The sequence below is a fragment of the Octopus bimaculoides genome, chromosome 1 (assembly GCF_046866305.1).
Source record: "Octopus bimaculoides isolate indiv1 chromosome 1, ASM4686630v1, whole genome shotgun sequence".
NCBI lineage: Eukaryota > Metazoa > Mollusca > Cephalopoda > Octopoda > Octopodidae > Octopus > Octopus bimaculoides.
The window spans coordinates 162598710-162621238 of NC_142928.1; the positions used below are offsets into that span (position 1 = coordinate 162598710).

The 22529-nt window shown below is 35.6% G+C and overlaps 1 protein-coding gene across 25 annotated transcripts in view; it reads left to right on the top strand.

Annotated features, from left to right (window-relative positions):
* The window catches only part of LOC106884416 (mediator of RNA polymerase II transcription subunit 24), a 52309-nt gene extending 30152 nt beyond the window's left edge, over positions 1 to 22157 (top strand). For 21 of the 25 annotated variants that reach the window (XM_089361977.1, XM_089361989.1, XM_089361887.1 and 18 more), the window contains 12 exons: positions 2846 to 2988; positions 5066 to 5186; positions 6476 to 6645; positions 8872 to 8971; positions 9778 to 9962; positions 11248 to 11479; positions 12915 to 13149; positions 16716 to 16774; positions 18612 to 18696; positions 18822 to 18896; positions 19500 to 19645; positions 21005 to 21198. In XM_089361977.1, the coding sequence (XP_089218103.1) occupies positions 2846 to 2988; positions 5066 to 5186; positions 6476 to 6645; positions 8872 to 8971; positions 9778 to 9962; positions 11248 to 11479; positions 12915 to 13149; positions 16716 to 16774; positions 18612 to 18696; positions 18822 to 18896; positions 19500 to 19645; positions 21005 to 21142 (1689 nt within the window). In that variant the 3' untranslated portion in view covers positions 21143 to 21198. Of the gene's footprint in view, positions 1 to 2845; positions 2989 to 5065; positions 5187 to 6475; positions 6646 to 8871; positions 8972 to 9777; positions 9963 to 11247; positions 11480 to 12914; positions 13150 to 16715; positions 16775 to 18611; positions 18697 to 18821; positions 18897 to 19499; positions 19646 to 21004 lie in introns of all 25 variants that reach the window. The other 4 variants (XM_014935786.3, XM_014935787.3, XM_014935785.3 and 1 more) reach the window with 2 other exon arrangements.
* The last annotated feature ends 372 nt before the right edge of the window (positions 22158 to 22529 follow it).

Sequence of the window (22529 nt, forward strand, 5' to 3'; positions counted from 1 at the left end):
GATAGTTGAATTATTTAGAACTGAATGTGTTTCCCTAGCACTCACACCTTAAACTGGACTAGATCTATCAAAATTAGACATTTTATAAAACATCTACACTATTAAAGATAAGATGGCCTTCCTACATTTAGTACTAAGCCTTATTTTCCTTACATCAAAATATTTATAACCAAATTGGGTAAGTATCTTAAATACATATTTTTTTACTAGAAATATTTCATTTAATTGATGCATTAAGTTAATTATGTATTTATATACATAAGTCCTTTAAATGAAACTTTTAACAAACTAGATATTAAATTCATCTTAATGATTTAACTGCTATAAACATTTTAAAGTTGTGGGTTATTCCACTTGTGACTATCTCATAACAGTTCAGATTTAATGTATTAATGTATTTCATCCATAGCATGTGTTTTAAAATCCATACTTGGTAGCATTTTAGCCTTGGATTCCTATTGTACAGGTTCAGTTTATGAGGATGAAAAGTAAGAACTTTAAAATAGTGTTAATGTTCCTTGAAAAGTGTAGTGAGTTCATATAACTCCCAAACCTCAACTGATTAAATATTGTAAAATTTTATTTTATAATTATTGAGTTATTATTTCAAATTTTTATAGTATTTTGAGGTGGTGGTAGTGCGGGGGTGGGGTATTTGGACTCTTTTAAATATTGTTTTCTTTTAATTGCTTTTAAAAATTCCTTCTTTTTTACTTCATGTTTGTTATTTAATCTTTAAAAACAATTTTTAAATGCAGAAGTATCAATCTTGCCACAATCAATAGAAAATGGCATTTCTTCTATCTTGTGCAGATAATACATAAGGAATATTCACATAGAGACAATACATAAAAAGTAAAAAGACTGTTTGAGAATGTCTTCGAGCAACAGAATTTTAAGAAAAGCTTACTTGCTTTTATTGCAGCTTCAATGGAGTAGACTTTGATACACTTTGTGTTTTTATTTATGTAAAATTTAATAGACAGATATCATCATCATTTAACATCCGTTTTCCATGCTGACATGGGTTGGACGATTTGACCAGAGCTAGCAAGCTGGAGAGCTAGACCAGGCTCCAGTCTGGTGCCCTTCCTAACACTAACCACTTTATAGAGTGTATTGGACGCTTTTTAAATGGCACCTGCATGGGCATTTCCTATGCAACCTGGCATGGGTGAAATTTACATGGTGCCAGCATGGGTGCTCTTTACATGGCACTGGCACAGGTACTTTTTACATGACACCAGCACAGGTGATTTTTATGTGGCATCAGCATAGATAGAAGCACTGACATCCAAATCATCATTTTTTTTCATTATGAAGTTTATCTGTCATTTCATAAATTATATTGGTGCCTCGCAATATTGATTTTAATCTGAAGATTTTTTCCCTTTTAAAGAGTAGGAGAAAATGTGAAAAATCTCTTTAAACAAGATTTTTCTTTTAAAGTGGTATATAACATGTTGAAGGTGTATATTGAAAATATTTATCCTGCTCCTTAGAAATATGATCAAAATATGTGTGTGTGTGTTGTAATTTTCATATGAAGTTGGAAGATAAACAGTTTAGGAGTAGAAAAACAATAGAAGCATTGAACTTTCTGAGAACTTAATAAAATAAGTGAAGGGAGAAATACCTTTTAAATTTGATTTGTTAAAGAAGCTATTCTCATTTATTCTAAGATGATTAAAATTTATAGGCTACATAAGTTAGGTAAGACTTGAGAGAAAAGTTACACCCTAAAGGTTGCTTGTTTGTGTTTTTATTGTAATGTTTGCAGTCTTTGGTTGGCTAAAGGAATTACGAAAAGTTTTTGCAAATTAACTTCAGAGTATATGTGAAATTTCATGTTACATACAAACAAATTGGCTTTTTACTTTTGAAATACATTATTGGTGGGGATAAGTGGAAAAGTAACTAGTTGATTTAAGTAAAATAGAGAGGAAATTAGAAAACAATTATTAAATAAAAGCCATTTGAAATATTTACAAACCTTATGTTTCAGTAAAAATATGTAATAGTCATGTCAACACATAAGGTTCTGAAAACTACTTCAAAATATGTAGGAAATAAACTCTACATTTTCCTCACTGCATTCATCTGTGTATCTGTAAAGAATAATCCTTTTTAAACCACAAAGACCTTAATGCCAGTGCCTAGTTTCCTAATGCTGAATAAATGAGAAATAAATCTTCAGGTTAGGAGATACTTTGTTTTGGCATGAGCTTAATGTAGTATCTGTGACAGTAAGCAGACTGCTATCTTATGCTTAAATAATAGCACTCTAGCATGGTTTAGTCATTTGTATAATTAACCCCACCGCTTGGTCTTGTGATGCTTTTAGCAAAATTCATTTTAATGCAAACATTCAGGTTATGTCTCTGGCTTTAGGATAACTTCCTCCATCAGACTTAGAAGACCTGAAAAAAGAAGTGGTGCAGTCATAGTTATTGCTTGCCCTTTCCTCCCTAACTAAGCAGTGAAAAAAAAGATATGCAGTAAGGCATGTGCATGTGCACACTTGTGCATACACACACATCCAGTTACAAACACACACACACATAAATGTATAATATACTTGAGATATCTACACGTGTATATATTACACTTGGAATCATTTCATGGGTTAAATAAGAGACATAACTGACATCAGGTAATGATGAGTGACCAGTTTTTTAATAAAGAATTTTATTTGATGAAACAAATTAGATCTGTACAAACCAATGACTGCATAGCATTTAACTGTCTCTTGTTACAGACAGAAGAGATTTAGAGTTTTTTGTTTGTTTTTTTTCATATACTTAAATTTGGTTTTCATTTTATATTCTTTTCTCTTTCTTTATAGACATTAGATGCTGATTACTCAAAAAACCAAGAACCTCTTCTTGGAGTATTATCACATATGCTCTCTGGGAAAAGTTTTGAACTAATTCTTGCAGCTGCTGCTGCCACTGGAAAGCTGCAAAGCTTTGCTATCAAGCTAGTCAAGTAAGTATCATCAATTTAATATTCATAATTTTTTCAGCATCAATTAACCCTTTAGCATTTAAACCAGTCATATATGGCTAAAATATTCTGTCTTTTTTTTTTTATGTTCAAGCTGGACAGATGTAACTTCCCACACCAACCCCACAATATCATTCTAAAAATAAACAATCCTATCAAGATCTAAAAGCTACAAGATAATGCATAATTAATTCAAAACAATGTGAATAAATAAACATTACCTTTGAAAGGATAATGTGGATGATAAAGGGTTAAAGATGGTTTTGTTATTGATTTTAAATAGCGTTGATTATTTTAAATAATCTTTGACAACATTTTAATAAGGTTACTCATGTGAAATATTAATTTAAAGGACAACAAAATTGTAGTCATCTTTTATTTGAGAATGGTGAGTGCTTTATGTACAGAGGTAGGTGGCTGCAATGGTTTTGATTATTTTAATTAGCACACCTCTTGGACATCACTCCTAAGATGTAAAGCATTCTTTCAGCATTATAATGGTTAAGTTATTAAATTATTCTGCTATACTGGTTTATCAACAATGATTGGTGCCATGAAAAAAAGTACCTGGTACACTCTTAAGTGGTTGTCATTAGGAAAAGCATCCAACCATAGAAACTTTGCTTAAGCAGACACTGGCACCCAACACAGACTCCTGGCTAGTTGGATCTTGTCAAATCATCCAACACATTCCAGGATGGAACATGGACTTTAAATTCATTATTACCATAAGCAGTAGAGTCACAGTGATTTGAAGTCTTATGTGAGAAAGTGCAACTAATTTTCTACCAACAATATTAATAGTAAACTTTTGCTGAATAACAATTTCTATTGGGTTTTGATGTACAATAGTTTTTCAGGATCGTTTGTATTCTAAGTTTTAAGAGTAATATCATCATCATATGTCCATTTTCCATGCTGGCATGGGTTGGATGCTTTGACAGGAGCTGGCCAGCCAGAGAGCTGCACCACGCTCCTACTGTCTGTTTTTGGCATGGTTTCTATGGCTGGATGCCCTTCTTAGTGCCAACCACTTGGTGCTTTTTACATGGCACCAGCAAGGGTGCTCTCTGTGTGGCACCGGCATAGTTACTCTCTACATATCACCGGCACAGGTGCTCTGTATGTGCCACTGGCATGGATGCTTTTTACATGGCACTGGCACAGATGCATTTTATGTGGCATCAGCATGAGAACTTTTTACATGACACCAGCACAGGCATCAACGTAAATATATCAGAATAGATATAGACTTTAGTCTGTGGTGACCCCTAGGACTCATAAGGTTGGAGCTTAACCCAGTTTACATGATGTTTAAGTAACTGAGATTATAAGACTCACTCCTGAACGGGCTTGGATGCCAGTCTATCACAGGATTGACTTCTCAGCTATTGCTGGAGCTCATTTACAGTTGAGTAGACTGGAGCAACATGAAGTGAAGTGTTTTGCTCAAGAACACAATGCACTGCTCAGCCAGGGAATCAAAACCACAATCTTTTGATTGTGAGTGCAAAACACTAACCACTAATGTTGTGTATAACTATGCATAATTATGTGGTTTCATGTAAGTAAAGAAAATTTTTTTTTAATGAATATAAAGAACTTCATTATTTTGAATTCCAGGCATGGTTGTGTTTTTAAGAAGTTCACTTTGCAACCATGTGGTCTCCTGTTCAGTTTGACTGTACAGCGCCTTGGACAAGTGTCTTTTGCTTTAGCTCCATACTAACCAATGCCTTGTGAGTGAAATCGATTAGAAGTCCATTGTATACACACATGCACACACATATATGTATTATTGTGTGTGTGAGATGTCATTTCCAGTGCACGTTACATCCCATAGCTCTGGAGTTTCAAAGTTTAGCACAATAGGACAAAACAAAACAAAACAATCCCTTACATGAAAAATAGTTATGGGTTGGCAACAGGAATTGCATCCAACTGTAAAATAAGTATTCCATTCAACCTATGCCTGCATACAAAAATGCACATAAAATAAAGAAATGAATATCTACCCTTAATTTTTTTTATTCTATGTATTTCTTATATTTTATTCTAGGTTTAATGAATTTGCACGTCAAGCAACTGGTGAGGGTGGGAAAGCAGCCAATACAAGAGCTTTGTTGTTTGACATTTCTTTCTTAATGTTATGTCACATAGCACAACTTTATGGTGCTGAGGTAATTATTTTGTTGTTATATTAATAGCACTGTATTTGCCAGTGTATAAGATGCACTTTTGATTAAAACACACACCTATTTTACATGTATATTTAAGGGGTGGGGGAGAACAAATTTAATGAGTTTCATCATACACTTATTGAAAGATATTTTCAAGTGGTTTTTTTATGTGAAAAATGCATGATTCTGTGCATGCAAATACAATGCTGAGACAGTATACTGGAATGAAGTATAAAACCATAGATTTATCATAAACAAACTACATTATATGAGTACGATATTTAATTTTATCTTTTTTCAGATCAGCTATATAATTGTTTATATGTTGGTCAAGAGAATTTCCATACAGGATGTAAAACTCATATTTGTGACTGTGATGTTTTAATATTCCCACAATCAGTCACCAGGGTGGTGCACCATAACTATGGTTTTGTTATCGTCCCCTCATTCCAAATAGCTAATTGGTGAATGAAAATTTAACATTCCTTTCATCTTTCTAAGAGAATTTTCATTTAGATAATTAAAAAATGTTTCTTAAAAGTGATAAAGAATAAAGACCCCCTTTGGTCATAAATGACCATGAGATTGCACCTAGAAAGCTCCCCTCTGAGGCACAAGTCTGGGCAAGGCTGTTTATTGAAGACCAGCAGTCGCCCATGCATTTTCTTTTGACATCTTCTCTCTTCTCACACTACTGTCTACCAAACTATCACTTTTACTTTAAACCTATGATAACTTCAGTCTTTCATTCTTATCAGAAGCTACCAAAAAGGCTTCCTAAAATTTTATAACTCTCTGTAATCATGGAAAAGTATGCACTTGATTTAACAAAGTATGACAAAAAAAATTCGCCTGTTTCCTTAGAAATACAGTAATCCCTTGACTATCGCAGATGTTACATTCCAAAACACCCTGCAGTAGGTGAAAATCCATGAAGTAGAAACAATACTGTACTGTATATTTTTTAAATATTTTTAGAATTTGTATGTATTTATTTTATTACAAGTGCAAAAACAACACCAATGTAAGCTTGAATAATATACTGTGACAGGTGAACCACGATATGGTGAGGGATTACTGTACTCATAATTTTCATGTTGGCCATAACTTTATACACTTTTGGTTGGCTGCCTGTCTATCATACACTTCATTAATTCTGATGTCCTACAAACTATCTGTTATTTTACCAATTCTATTTATTATGTGTCTTATCAGACATCTCTAATTCTATTCACAGCCTTTCACTCACATTATTGTTCATACCCATTAATTATCTTTTCAAAATATAGATAATTACTTCAAGTCCTGATTGCTCAGAGTCTTTCTTTGCTCAGTGGTCAATGAAATGTCTGCCAGAAGATGGTAAATACAAATGTATAGAGAATAGCAGTCCTAGTGACCAACACAAAGTTGACTTGCTTTTAAACCAGTTTACAAATGGAGGGGAACATAAAAACAGGTAGGAACTTCAAACTTTACTGCAAAATAGATTTTTTTTAAATCAGTTTTAAACTTTCTTTTTGTGTAATCACTATTTTCTGATTGTCATGTATGAGTAGGTGCTGAAAGTTCCTGGCTTTAAGGGTATCGTGAAAAGCCTGGTTGGAGACCCAACCTTCTAAGTTCTTTTACATGGCTTAAAAAAACTGAGGGTCCACTGCAGTAAGTGTATAAATCTGAGCGGGGAATATGTTCAATAAAATCATAATTAACTGATCTTCTGTATTTTCTTTAACTCAAAGCCAAGAACTTTTCAGCACCCCCTCGTATTACATCTTCACTCTAAGCTGCAGAGTTAGAGAAATTTGATTATTTCCTTTAAATGTTCTACTCTAGAATGTATATGAAGGTTACGACTGGTTGGGCCAAAGATACATACAGGTATCGTCTGGATTACAGAAATGTTGCTTTCCTGAAAATTTTACCATAACATAGAATTCTGTAACATGAATTGCATTTTCCCCATTGACTTCCATGTAGCATGAAACATTGCAAGGAAATCATTGCATACACAAGGATTCCCTTATTGGCAAACACTTTCATGATTTATATTTCACTATTGAAGGCCAAGATACTTAACTCCTACTACCTTGATTGCTGTATAAGTATATACGTATATCTACAATAAGGAAATAAAGCCTAGAAGTTCAAAAGTATTAGAGTTTTGTTAGCTTTCACTCTTACTGGTTTCAGCCATTCAGTTATGTCCATGACTGTTAAGTGTATAATTTGTAGGTGTACAAGTGTTCTGGTAATAAAGTGTTGCACACTGTTATTTAAACGTACAAAAGTATAGCAGTATTTGTTGAAAAGGGTTACTTTGACGTGTGTGCGCTTGTACTACTGCATGGATTTATAGAGGATTACCTACAGATGAACCTGTAATTTGAATGGATCTAAAAGCATAAACAAACAAATGAAACACTATTTTTGAAAAAGTTTCCTAGATCTCTTTATATTAGTTAAATAAAATTCGGGCAAACTTTGTAGTATGTTATGCAAAGCTCATCCACAGTTATTGGCTACCAGCTGACATCATACAGTAGAAATGCTCTTGCTAGTGGATTATACATCAGGAATTCAATGGTATCCATTGCATTTATATAAATAGGTAAATAATTGAAAATGATTTGAACAACATTCTTTATTCAAAAATCACTACAATTGCTTTGATACATTTTTACACTATTGGTGAGACGATATAATTAATATGTTAGTCATCACTATCATCCATCAAAGGTGTAAGATGCGCTTAGCTTTAGGTATTCATTCTCATACTGAGTGAAATTACAGTATGATCCAACAAAGGACTTATTTAAAACAATCTCTTAAAAAAGTGTATCTTACACCTTTGGTCGATGATAGTGGGTCATGTTATGCTGATGTTCCCTAATAACAAGAGCACTGTGGCCATGCACTTTCAAAGTTTCATGGAGTATAAAAACATATCCCTTACTTGAGAGACAGGTATGGGTTTGCTGCAGAAAATACTGCCTCAGATAAGTGTCTGTTCTACCCATGCCAGCATGGAAAAATGAACAGATGATATGTGTGTGTTAATACATACTACATCAACATCAGCAATATCAAAATCAAATCAAATGGAAATTGTAGTTGTGAGCCGTGTGCCAGTAGCACGTAAAAAGCACCATCTGAACGTGGCCGATGCCAGCACCACCTTGACTGGCTTCTGTGCCCGTTGCATGTAAAAAACAACATCCGATCTTGGTCGATACCAGCACCTCTGGCCCCTGTACCAGTGGCAGGTAAAAAGTACCCACTACACTCTCATAGTGGTTGGCGTTAGGAAGGGCATCCAGCTGTAAAAACACTGCCAGATCAGATTGGGGCCTGGTGCAGCCTCCTGGCTTCCCAGACCCCAGTCGAACCGTCCAACCCATGCCAGCATGGAAAACGGACATTAAACGATGATGATGATGATGATGATACATACATATTGACAGACATACAAAAAGTCTCATTTCATGCTTGTGGTAATGTGTAATAGAAGTTATTTTTGTGATTTGACTGAGGCATCTTTAGGCAGTTACAAGGAGACTATATTCAGTAATAGGTAGCAATATGTTAAAGACTCCACCTGAACATCATATTTTTATATTGGATGATTTTTTAAATGGTTTATTTAAAATATTTTATATTATTATATTGACATATCTTATTGCAGTATGGCTCGCTGGCATGAAATCTGTATGAATGCTCCATTTGCAATGCAAGAAGTTCTGTTTGCATGGGAACATGGTGCTTTATCTGCTGATAACGTTAAGGTAATTATTATCATTTTGTTTTTCCTTTTGTGAATGTTTATTTTAATGTATTTTATTTATTTTTTAAATTGTCTTTTTAATTGAATCAGTGGATTTTTAAAAGCTTATTTTTAAGTATAGCTAGATTGACAAACCTATTAGCTGAGGCCTTGAGTAGCTATGTATGTTAAGCCATGTTTCTTTGGATCTGAAGACAAAAGCACGGTTGAAAATAATGGAGGGAAAACAAATGTAGATTTGGTGTTTGCCTACACAGAAAATTGGTCAAGCTGAAAAAAGGAATTGTGTTTATTGGACACTACAGATTGATTAACATTGTCAAGAAAGTTGGCAAATGTCAGGATGAATTTAACTGCAGGTTAAAAAAATCTTCAGCAACAGAAACAAAAAGAAGGGAGCTGCAAGCCCAAGGCAAAGCAAGGTATCTGCACTATTGCTACAGTCTTGTTAAACGTAAAAATGAAGCAACAAAAACAATAATTGAAAGTGTTTCTAGTTTATGAAAAAAAAAATTATGCATATTCACCCATAACATTTGATCATTTGTAGAGTAAATATGGACTGGAAGTTAAAAAGTTGAAGAAATCAGTATTTAAAAGCAGACTTAGTGTGATTTTCATTATTTTAAAACTATTTTGTACTCGACTTCTTTTTATTGAAGATGTTTTTACATTATTGCTATACATGTTGTTTTCTGAAATAAATACAAAGCATTCCAGTTTGTAAATATTTTTACTGCATTTCTTTATAGAGTTTTATATTTTCAAACCAATTTATTTTGAATATGGATTTTTCTTTTTATACAGAATATATTAGATTGTGTAAAGAAAAAGATGTGCTGTCTACCCGTCGTAGTATCAGCCTGGTTATGTAGTTACATGAACACAGTTGGTGAAGAAGCTCGATCAAAACCACATAACATGCTTGAACAACTCAGTCGTGTTAATCCAGATTCCCAAGGACAATATCCATCAGAAAATTATCATGAAAGGTAATTATCATTTCTTGTTGAGCAATGATACAACATTTAGCATGTCTTTTAAGTCTGCATTGTTCATTAACAAAATACAGTAAACTTACTTTTCTCTAAACTGGGCTAATGCTATTGTTGTTAATGTTTTATTGTCAAAATGAATGTCCTTCTTCTATTAAAGGAGATCTTGCCTGCACACTAATAATCCCCTAAATTTCTTTGTATTTCACATTCTCCACTGCTATCACATCTCCTCCAGCCACCTAATGAAATAGTCTTTGGTTTGTGGTTTTTCACACAGATGGCTTTTTCAATGCTTCTGGTACACTTAAAATGTTAATTACTTGCACAACATTAATATGACTAAATTGGTGACCAACTTTTTTTTCACCCTGAACACGATCATCATTGTCACCATCATCATTATTTAACATCCATTTTCATGCTGGTGTGGGTAGGACAGTTTGACAAGAGCTGCCTGGGCTCCATGTCTGTTTCGGCATGGTTCCTGTGGCTGATGCCCTTCCTAATGCCAACCACCTCACAGAGTGTACTGGGTGCTTTTACATGACATCAGCACTCATGAGCCCACAAAATAAGGATAGCCATTTCTAAAATATATATATTAGTGACCATTGCAATGATTTCTTCTCTTAGCTTGCTCGCTCTATCCAGGACACCTGTTTGAATATTGATTTCAAATTTTCGTACAAAGTCAGCAAGTTTGGGAGTGGGGTAAGTCAATTACATCAATCCCGGTGCTCAACTGTATTTCTTTTCTTGAGCCCAAGGCCTCATAAGGCTGGCTATCCAATTTCCAAATGACAGATCACAACACTCCCCTTGAATGGGATGCTGCTCCATTGCCAGGTTCGTGGTCAGCAATTTTGAGGGGAGGAGAACAAGCCGATTTCATCAACTCTAGTAGTTGACTAGTACTTTATTTTATCAGCCTTAAAGGAATGGAAGGCAAAGTGAGATTTATACTTGGAATGCAAAGAGCCAGAATAAATATGCTATGCATTTTCTTGTATGTGCTAATGATTCTGTCAACTCACCACCTAGTTGCTTCATTGCCCCTTCATAATTATAGACTTCCAGACCCTGTCAAATGTCTCCTATAGGTCAGAAAATGTTGCTAACTTTTTTGTTATTCTTCTGAGTCATTCTATTAAACTCTTTAACTGTAATGTTGTTGAACTAAAACTAATAAATAATTTCCAAAAATATCGGCATTCCTAAGTATTTTAAAATAAAATTTTGTTATTTCATAAATCAGTTTTTTTTTCTAAAACAATTTTAGGTCTCATCTTATGAGTATAATTTTGTGCAAAATGAGTAATGATATTTTACCTGCCTCAAGACGCTCAACTGCTCAGCAGTATATTCCCCCAAAGGCTCTACCTGGCAAAGTCATGGATCAGACAACACAAGCCATCTTTGAAAAAGGCTGGGTAGATTTACGGAGTCTACATGCTTTAGAACAATTATTAAATTTATGTGGCTCTGACTGGTTTAGTGATAGGCTTGTTGCAGTAAGTATCCTTTTTTCCTTTTCTTTTGTATTTGTTCCTTTAAGATATCAGTCAATTTTCTCAATTTTATAATAATACTTTAAATACAAACAAGGTTGTTTTTCAAGAGAGAAATATATAAAATTGGAGAAATATGTATTTATGAAAGTATCCTTCATGGCTGTATAGTTAAGAAGTTGCTTCATAACCGCATACTTCTGAGCTTGACCCTACTCCATGGCACTTTAGGCAAGTTTCTTATACAATAGCTTTGAGTGCCAATGCTTTATGAGTGGAATTTGATAGATAGAAACTGTGTAGATGCCGTTTTATATGTATGTGTATATCTTTTTATAGTACATATAGGTGAAAGAGTTAAACAGTGTTGAGGAGAAAAAATGGTCCTTTGAATAAAAATACCCTGTGTAATATTTGTTGTGCCTCAGTTGCACATCCAATCCCTTGTCACTTGTGCCATTAAAAATGCAGTGATTTAGTTATTGTTGGAAACTAACCAGCAATGTTGTTATTGTTCAGTAAATGCAATGGCCTGGCTCTCTGTCAGTTATGATGTATGTTCCAGTTGATGCAATCAATTGAACAGCCTGTTCATGAAATTAACATGCAAGTGGCTGATCACTTCACAGTCACAGGTATGCTTAACATATTTCTCAGGGAGGTTCAACATGACACAGTGTGAGACAAGGCTGGCCCTTTGAATTACAGGTACTACTCATTTTTACCAGCTGAGTGTACTGGAGTAATGAGAAATAGGGTCTTGCTCAGTGACACAGCCAGGAATCAGATTCATAACATTTTGATTGTGAGCCAAATTTCCAGCCACTATGCCACAGACCTCCTCCAAATACAATATAAAGTGAAATAATAGACACAGGAGTGGCTGTGTAGTAAGAATCTTGCTTCCCAACTACATAGTTCCAGGTTCAGTGTCTTCTACTATAGCCTCGGGCCAATCAAAGCCTTATGAGTAGATTTGGTAGACGGAAACTGAAAGAAGCCCATCATATATATGTGTGTGTGTGTGTATGTATTTATTATTTATGTCTGTGTTTGTCCCCCCACTATCGCTTGGCAACTGATGTTGGTGTGTTTAGATCCCTGTTTCTTAGTGATTTGGCAAAAAGAGACCAATAGAATAAGTCCTGGGGTCGATTTGCTCTACTAAAGGCGGTGCTCCTGCATGGCCACAGTCAAATGACTGAAACACCTAAAAGAATGCAAGTATCCTATTTCCATGAAGTGAAAGTATACTTCCTTACACAAGCCACCATATCTAACTATGTTTAAATATAATCTTGCCATTGATTTCAGTTACTATTACCCAATGAAGTACATTTTATTAAACACTGTTTCATTATCATGAATAATATTTAATTGACTTATATGCTGTACATTTCAAAGATTCTTAACAAGTTCAAATTTCATGTTCCTGCAGATGATGCTAGCTGGTAATCGGCTTGAAGATTTATCCTTATCTCTTAGTTTATCATTTGCTCTTTGCCACATGGACCTTGAGAACATCAGCTTAAGTCTACTTTTACACACTCTTCCCAACATACTGAGTTCCCGACATAAAATGCATATGCTCGTCAACCCCCGAGGTGCAATGTTAGCAAAACTATGTGTTATGTGCATTGTAGGAGCTCAGATGGCAAAATCAAATAGTAAAGGTGAGTATATTTAATAGTAGAATCCTCTGTGTGTGTGTGTGTCTCTCTCTCTCTCTCTCTCTCTCATATATATATTTATATATATATATATTTATATATATATTTATATATATATATATATATATATATATATATATATATATATATATATCAGGCACATGCTGTCAGTAATTACTCAGGGTAGGCAGTTGGTGACGTTTATGTAGAAAAACAAAAAAATAAGCGAAACACATGCATGACTGACTTGGAGGCAGATTTACATCTGTCTTTATAGCACATAAACAAAATGGTGTTGTAGAAGTGTACACAGCATGTATACTACAGCAGTGCTTATGCGTGGCTTTAATACAGAGATTGAAAAGCAGGGGCAAATTATGCCTACCTAATCTACAAAAAAATAAAATAGTGAGACAGCTGCAGGAGAAATACCTAGCCAAGGATAAACCTCTGTACCTGGCCTTCGTTGACATGGAGAAAGCCTTTGACAGGGTCCCCCGATCCCTTATCTGGTGGTCAATGAGGAAACTTGGGATAGAAGAATGGTTAGTGAGAGCTGTGCGAGCCATGTACAGAGATGCTGCCAGTAAGGTGAGGGTTGGAAATGAGTACAGTAATGAATTCCAGGTAGAAGTAGGGGTCCACCAAGGTTCCGTCCTCAGCCCCCTCCTATTTATCATAGTCCTCCAGGCGATCACAGAGGAATTCAAGACAGGTTGCCCCTGGGAGCTCCTCTATGCTGATGACCTTGCACTAATTGCGGAGTCACTATCAGAACTAGAGGAGAAATTTCAGGTGTGGAAGCAAGGACTAGAATCAAAGGGCCTTAGAGTCAACCTAGCAAAAACCAAAATCCTAATAAGTAGGAAGGTAGATAAAACACAAACCCCTTCAGGTAGATGGCCCTGCTCAGTATGTAGAAAAGGAGTAGGTAGTAACTCTATAAGATGTACCCGGTGCAAGCTATGGACACATAAGAGGTGCAGCAATATCAAAGGCAGATTAACTACAAAGTTAGTTTTTGTATATGGCAGATGTTCAGGTGCAATAAACACTGTAAACAAACAGGAAACAACTTCTATCTCATTCCAGGGAGAAAAACTAGAGGTAATCGATAGCTTCCGCTATCTGGGTGACCAAGTTAGTAGTGGGGATGGGTGCGCTGAAAGTGTAGCTGCTAGAATAAGAATAGCCTGGGCCAAGTTTAGAGAGCTCTTACCCCTGCTGGCGACAAAGGGACTCTCACTCAGAGTAAAAGGCAGACTGCATGACGCATGTGTACGAACAGCCATGCTACATGGCAGTGAAACATGGGCTGTGACTGCTGAAGACATGCGTAAGCTCGCAAGGAATGAAGCCAGTATGCTCCGCTGGATGTGTAATGTCAGTGTGCATACCCGTCAGAGTGTAAGTATCTTGAGAGAAAAGCTGAACATAAGAAGCATCAGTTGTGATGTGCAAGAGAGACGATTGCGCTGGTATGGACATGTGGTGAGAATGGATGAGGATAGCTGCGTGAAAAAGTGCCACACCCTAACAGTTGAAGGAACCCGTAGAAGAGGTAGGCCCAGGAAGACCTGGGCTGAGGTGGTGAGGCAAGACCTTCGAACATTGGGCCTCACCGAGGCGATGACTACTGACCGAGACCTTTGGAAATGTGCTGTGCGTGAGAAGACCCGGCAAGCCAAGTGAGATCGTTGCCAGTGCCCCTGGACTGGCTCTTGTGCGGGTGGCACATGGGATGCACCATTTTGAGCGTGGCCGTTGCCAGTACCGCCTGACTGGCCGTCATAGGATTTTCGAGCGAGATCATTGCCAGTGCTCCTGGACTGGCTCTTGTGCGGGTGGCACATAAAAGACACCATTTTGAGCGTGGCCGTTGCCAGTACCGCCTGACTGGCCCTCGTGCGGGTGACACGTAAAAGCACCCACTACACTCTCTGAGTGGTTGGCGTTAGGAAGGGCATCCAGCTGTAGAAACTCTGCCAAATTAGATTTGAGCCTGGTGTTGCCATCCGGTTTCACCAGTCCTCAGTCAAATCGTCCAACCCATGCTAGCATGGAAAGCGGACATTAAACGATGATGATAATCAGAGTAACCTTCATAATTTTATTGAATTAGGTGCATATTTTGCCATAACAAGAAAATGTTACTATCAATCTATTTTATTCAGGGTAGGCAAGTGCCTACTTTGACTACCTAGGCGGCATGTCCCTGATATATATCATCATCCATCTGTTTTCCATGTTAGTATGAGTTGGCCAGTTTGATGACAGGAGCTGGAAAGCTACCCAGGCTCCATTTGTCTGTTTTGGTGTGGTTTCTATGGCTGCATGCCCTTCTTAATATTAACCACCTTACATGGTGCCGGCACAAGTGCTTTTTACATGGTGCCAGCACAAGTGTTTTTTATGTGGCACCATCTTTATACAAGGTCTGATCGATGGGTATCTGGACTGTTTCCATAGTAATGAAACTAAAGCATGCAGAGTAAAGCCACTTGGCACAGAATGACCTTGAACTTGGCTGTGCATGCGCACTAAGTTTTAACGTTCTAGCTCACTTCCGCTGTTTACAGCAGTGATTGGAAGGGAGGTGTGTAGTGTGTGATCATAGCATTGACCATGACTGAGAAAGTTGTCATGGCAATAGCTGCTCAGAGGTCTATGCAAAGATGCAGAACGTATATGGAGAGGAGTATATGAGCTGCACACAAATGTATGAGTGGGTCAGACATTTCCAAGGTGGCCGAAAAAAATGTTGATATTGTTGAACGTTCTGGGAGGTCTGCAACCAGCAGAGCTGAGAAAAACATCACAGATGTACATGCAGCTGTGAGGGGAAAATTGTCGAATCACTATCTGTAAGCTATCAGAGGATGTGCAGATTAGTTACGGTTCAGTTCAGTCCATTATCACTTAAGATTTGGGTGTGAGACGCGTGTCTGCCAAGTTAGTGCCAAAACTGCATTCAGCTCACCAAAAAGACCCTCAGGTTTCAGTTGCACATGATCTTGATTGTGTCGAGAACTATGAAAACTTTTTGAAAACATTGTGTAGTCCTCTGAGCAGGTATCACCAAGCTTTTGGTAAAATTTGATGTAGATTTGCTGCTCAACTTTCTGTCACGGTCAATGCAACAATCACACGCAACACACCTTTACAAGCACTGTTGTAAACAGTGGAAGTGAGCTAGAATGTTAAAATTTAGTGTGCATGCACAGCAAAGTTCATGGTCAATCTGTGCTAAGCGGCTTCACTCTGCATGCTTTAGCTTCATTACTATAGCAAAAAGTCCAGATACTTATTGATCAGACCACATATATATATATATATATATATATACATGTATTTATTGATAAATAGATAGATATCACTTGCTATTAAAATGTATTATGTAAATGGAAATATATTTTATATTGTTATCAGTAATTTTATATTTTGATATGTTTGGTAATGTCTCTCTTTTGTTTTAAAAGTTTTTAATGTTTATATAATTAGACATTTATTTTGAACTTTATTACAATAGCCTAATTCCACTGGCATTTGCTTGTTCTTGTAATTTTCAGATTCATTCCATTACACTAAAAGAGGACGAAAACGCCCATTCCATGAAGTAGACTGGGAGGTATGTGTTAATTTTATTTAGCAGTCAGGCCCCAATATATAATTTCTTGTGTATTGAGATTCAGAATATTTTATAGAATTTTCGAAAATATCACCCTTATTATTATGGATCTTGTAAAAATGATCCATCTTTTTTTAATTTTGAAGCATCTCTCGTAATTATCTCATATTAAGCACCATTCGAGTGTCGTCATTGCCTGTCCTGCCTGACTGGCCTTCGTGCCGGTGGCACGTAAGAATCACCCATTACATTCTTGGAATGGTTGGCATTAGGAAGGGCATCCAGATCAGATTGGAGCCTGGTACAGCTTTCTGGCTTGCCAGTCCTCAGTCAAACTGTTCAACCCATGCCAGCATGGAAAGCAGACGTTAAACAATGATGATGATTAAGATGGCTGTTGTATGATCACTGATCCCTCACGTGCTTGATAAAGTATTGCATTTTATTATAAACTATGGTACATTATGGTTTGGTTTTGCTTCATTTTACTGAACTATAGTGAAATGGGTTTTAATTACCAAACAGTGAGTGATGAGTATTACTTTCCTTTCTCTAGCATTCATAACCAGACCAACTTTATGACTTTTGCAGACAGTCTTCACATTTGAAAGTATTTAGTAGTTAAAATGTCATAGCACAACTGCATGCACATTATCTACAAATGCTTGCTCTGTCTCTCTCTCTTATCATATATATGTATGGATATATATATATCTATGTTGTGTTGTACAGATTCTATATTAACCCATTACCTACCAGTGATCTCATATGAGATCACTTAAAAATTACAAATTTCGTAATTATCTGTCAATATTTACACATATCTAACCTTTTTGCTATATCTACTAGATATATTTCTCTGATATTCAAATGAGGTTTGCTAATTTTTCACCCAATATCTCACTTATTTCTATTTAAAATGTTATTTTGATCATTCCAGCGTGTTTCTAAGGCTGTTTTATGCTAGAAATCAAAGTTTCATTAAAAAATTCCAGTTAATAGAATTATGGGAGGTAATGGGTTAATAAAAGAAGAAAGTAGACAGAAGGTGTGGTACTGTTTTATTAAGTATCATATTGTTTTAGTGCTTTCTTTCTTTATAGACCTTCTCAAAAATTCATGTTATAAACTATTTTCACCAACTTCTGACTACTTTCTACAAGCCAATATAACAGTTGGTGTCATGAAGTTTACAACTCACAGTAGAATGCTAAGTTCACTGTGGATCCACTACATGTTATTCAAGAATATTATTAGACTTAAGAATGCTTTGCTTCACAGAATTAATGTTCTGCTAAGCAAACCATTATAATGTTGAAATAGAAGTAATGTTACTATCTTTGTTGCATGTTTTATTTAACATGCATCATCATCATCATCATCATCATTTAATGTTCGCCTTCCATGCTACCATGAGTTGGACAGTTTGACAGCAGCCGGCCAAGTAGGAGCTTGTACCAGGCTCCTGTGTCTCTTTTGGCATGGTTTTTAATGACTGGATACCCTTCCTAACACCAACCACCCCACAGAGTGGGCTGAGTACTTTTTACATGGCACCAGTACAGGTGAGGTCAATTTTGGCATGGTTTTTACAGCTGGATGCCATTCCAAATGCCAACCACTTCACAGTGTGGACTGGATACTTTTTTACATGATGCCAGCACTGGCAGGATCACCAAGTAACTTGCGAGACAAGGAAGGGGGCATTGGAGGAGGTGATCTTGTGCCAGATGATTAATTACTAAATCAAATGAAATTGAAGCAAAGAGAGGGCAATATTTTATGACTATTGCAATAATGAAAATTAATTTTATTCTTGTAACATTTTCCCTTTCAGGAACCTGAAGATGAAAATAGAAAAAACAAAATGCGTAAAGTTCATGAACCACAAATTACACTCGACTCAGAAGGTTTTAATTTAGGTAAATATGAATATAATTTTTGTTCTATAAAAATAGTCTTTTATTAAATTCATTTGAAATGTTATTCATAGAAATGATTACTATTGTTGATATCTTTCACATTGACTACTCTTTATGACTTGCAGATTTTATTACTGCCAAAGAAGAAGGTGAACCATCACCACCCTATGATACTAAAGATCCTTTGAACAAAGCAGTCTGTAAGTAAATGTTTAAATTATATTAGTTATCTGAAAATCATTGTATGTAATATTGGTTTCAAATTTTGGCACAAGACCAGCGACTTCAGGGGAAGGACTAAGTCAATTACATCAACCCCCAAAAGGATGAAACGCAAAGTAGACCTCAGAAAATTTGAACTCAGAACATGAAGATGAACAAAATGCTGCCAAGCATTTTGCCTGGCATGCTAATGAGTCTTCTAGCTTACCTAATGGTATCTGATATACACTCAGTGGTTAGAGTGTCAGGCTCACAATCACGAGGTAGTGAGTTTGATTCACAGGCTGGGCTGCTTGTTGTGTTCTTGAATAAGACACTTTATTTCATGTTGCTACAGTTCACTCAAGTATATAGAAACTGAGTGAGAAGTTTAGGGATGATTATAGATTTATTGTTTTGATGAGGAGATGCACTGTATGACACATTTATTGGAAATTGCCTGACTTTGAACTAGGTTCAGATCTAATTCTTATGACTGTGTATGTGTGTGAAGTAGGAGGAGATTAAATATTTACTCTGTCAGCTGATATCTTTGAAGTTAATTTTTCATAATATTCAAATATTTTCTTTCCCCTCAATAGTGAATCTGATGAGGATGATGAACTCCCTCTTACACAGCAGTATAATCAGCCCTCGAACTGGTTTTGTAGCTGCACTTATTGAAGAAGCAGTACGATGTGGCAGGCAATATTCTCGTCTTATTCTTCAATTCATGCCTCAAGGAATGGTAGGTTTTCAGTGTTATTTTTTCTTAATTCTGAAGAAAACAAACATTATCAATATGTTGAAAAATAACCCCAGAATCACTTCATCAGAAGTGTTTATATCGACTCAACACCTTTACTTTACAAATTGTATATTATTAATTTGTAGATTGTGTTTGTTTGATAATTACTATAATGCAATAAATTTTCATTTTATAACATTACATTTGAAATTCACGCTGACATCACTTAGAAAAAAGATTAAGTCCCACCATTCAACCTGTCTGACTCTTTCATAAAATGCTTGTAATAATCTGGCCAGACTAAAGTATCTCATCTACCCTACATTATCTTTAATCCTTCACCAGTCACTTTACAACAGTGCACTGGGAACTGGTTACATTGCTAGTAATGGTTTCTTTAGTTCAGGAGGAATTTTTTTCTTTGAAGTTTGGAATAACTCTTGAGTTAATGCAGGCATTAAAGCAAATTAATATTTTTTCACTAGTCTAAAATTTGATTATTTTGTAAATAAATACTAGTTTATCCCTTTAGCATTCAGATTACACTGTCAGACATAATGTTTATTTATTCAAATTGGCTTGAATTAATCCTGCAGTATCTTACTGCTTCAAGATTTCATTGATGTGAGTGTGTATTTTTAGAATGACATTGTATGGTTGGTGTGAGAGGCCAAATCTGGTCTGCTTGAACATAAAACTGGTAGAGTATCTTGGTCTGATATGGCCAGTTTAAATACTAATGGGTTAAATCATTGAAAATGTAAAATTAATCACTCCAAATCCTTAGAGAGATTCAAACTTTGTATTGTTAAGTTGCCTTCTGCCATCTGATTGATTGATTGATAATATCTGTGACAATGTAAATGAAGCTATTTTTAGTAACTAAATGTTTAAGGTACTCGGTTCATAGCCTTTTGGGCATTGTTTTATAATTGTTAGATATATATAAAATGTTTCAGTCTCTATAGACAAGAATATCAGTACAAGTGAAAAATATAAACCAAAGCCTTTTAATGAATATTGTTCCCCAAGAAAGGATTTAGAAATGAAGACAAAGAAACCTTTTCTTTTTTATACTTTTCAAACCAAAGGATGTCAGAATAATGGCTTTTTAGTCAGATACAAAGTTTTGGACTTACAGAAAAGAGGTAAAAAGAAGTTGGGACATGCATAACCTCCCTAAGCAAATTTGTACCTTAATTGAAAATGATTCAAATTGGGAATCAAAACTAGTTTATGAATTGAATTTGCTAAGTAATTAGAAATTCACTGCAGTATCTGCCATTATAGAAATAGTTAAAATGAAGATTTCTTGATTATTGATTGTTCTAACATTACTATAAACTTCCTCTGTTTCAGGTTACTCAGTTATTAAAATGTTTACCAGGATCTCTAACAAATCAACAAATTCTTTCTATATGTGATTTATCCACCACTGTAGGACGTAAAGTAGCAGCTAAAGCAATATACCAAAATGCACAGATGAAAAAAGTATAAAATAGCATTTTTTTTTTTTGTTTTTATAAATAAAATTATTAAAAAATTTCCCTTGTCTGTTTTTATATGTTACATTATGATCATCATCTCTTTCATCATCATCATCATTTTAGCCCTTTAGCATTCACATTATTCTGTCAAAAGTAATGCGTATTTATTCACATCGTTTTGAATTAATCATGCATTATCTCATAGCTTTGAGATTTTGATGAGGCAACTGATTGGTGTGAAAGGCCAGGTTTGGCCAGTTTGAACATAAATATTTAGGTTCCATATGGCTAGCTTAAATGCTAAAGGCTTAATGTCTACTTTTCCATGCCTGCATAGTTCAAATGCGAGTACATTGGGGACGAGTTTTTACAGTTGAATGCCTTTCCTGTCACCAACCCCATTTGTTTCCAAGTGAGGTAATAATCACTCAGTCTCTTGAACAACAAACAACCTGGCCATGTTTATGCTGGGAACTGGAAACTGAATGAGCATTTTCTTTACAAAGATCATTCAACATATCAAGTCAAGTTAAGAAACCCGGAGATGCTTTTGTGGTAGACTGCAATCGAATGACTGTTATGAAGGACTTTATTACAAACCAGCAGACAAGGGAAATATGAACTCCCACAAACACAAACATGTACATATTGTTATAAAGTTTGAGCTACAACAATGGTTTCAGTTCTTGTAATGACAACTGCATGTGTCAACACCTTATTTATTTCGTCTCTATTGTTTTGGATTTCCACCTCTGACTTCAAACAGCAAACACCATCATCATCATCATCGTTTAACGTCTGCTTTCCATGCTAACATAGGTTGGACGATTTGACTGAGTACCGGTGAACTGGATGGCTGCACCAGGCTCCAATCTGATCTGGCAAGGTTTCTACAGCTGGATACCCTTCCTAACGCCAACCACTCCGAGAGTGCAGTGGGTGCTTTTACGTGCCACCAACACGAGGGCCAGTCATATGTAATACAAATGTATTTATTGATAATAAAATGATTTTCATTATCATCATCATTTAACATCTGTTTTCCTTGCTGGCATGGGTTGGATAGTTTGACTGAAAACTGGTAAGCTGCACCAGGTTCCAGTCTGATTTGGCATGGTTTCTACAGCTGGATGCTCTTGCTAACACCAACCACTTCAAGATGGTACCTGATTCATAAGAAAGTACTAAAATCATATAGAAAGTCCTAGTTATAATAATTTTATTTTGTTAGAATGTTACTAAAATTATAAAGCCTGAACAATAGTTTTATTTGAAGAAAACTTCATGTGTCTGCACCTTTTTAACTGCTTCACCCACCCCCACCTTTAATAAGGAGACATTTGATTTACTCCCCTGACTATTCATTACCAACTCTTCCCCTATGTATAGGTATGCAG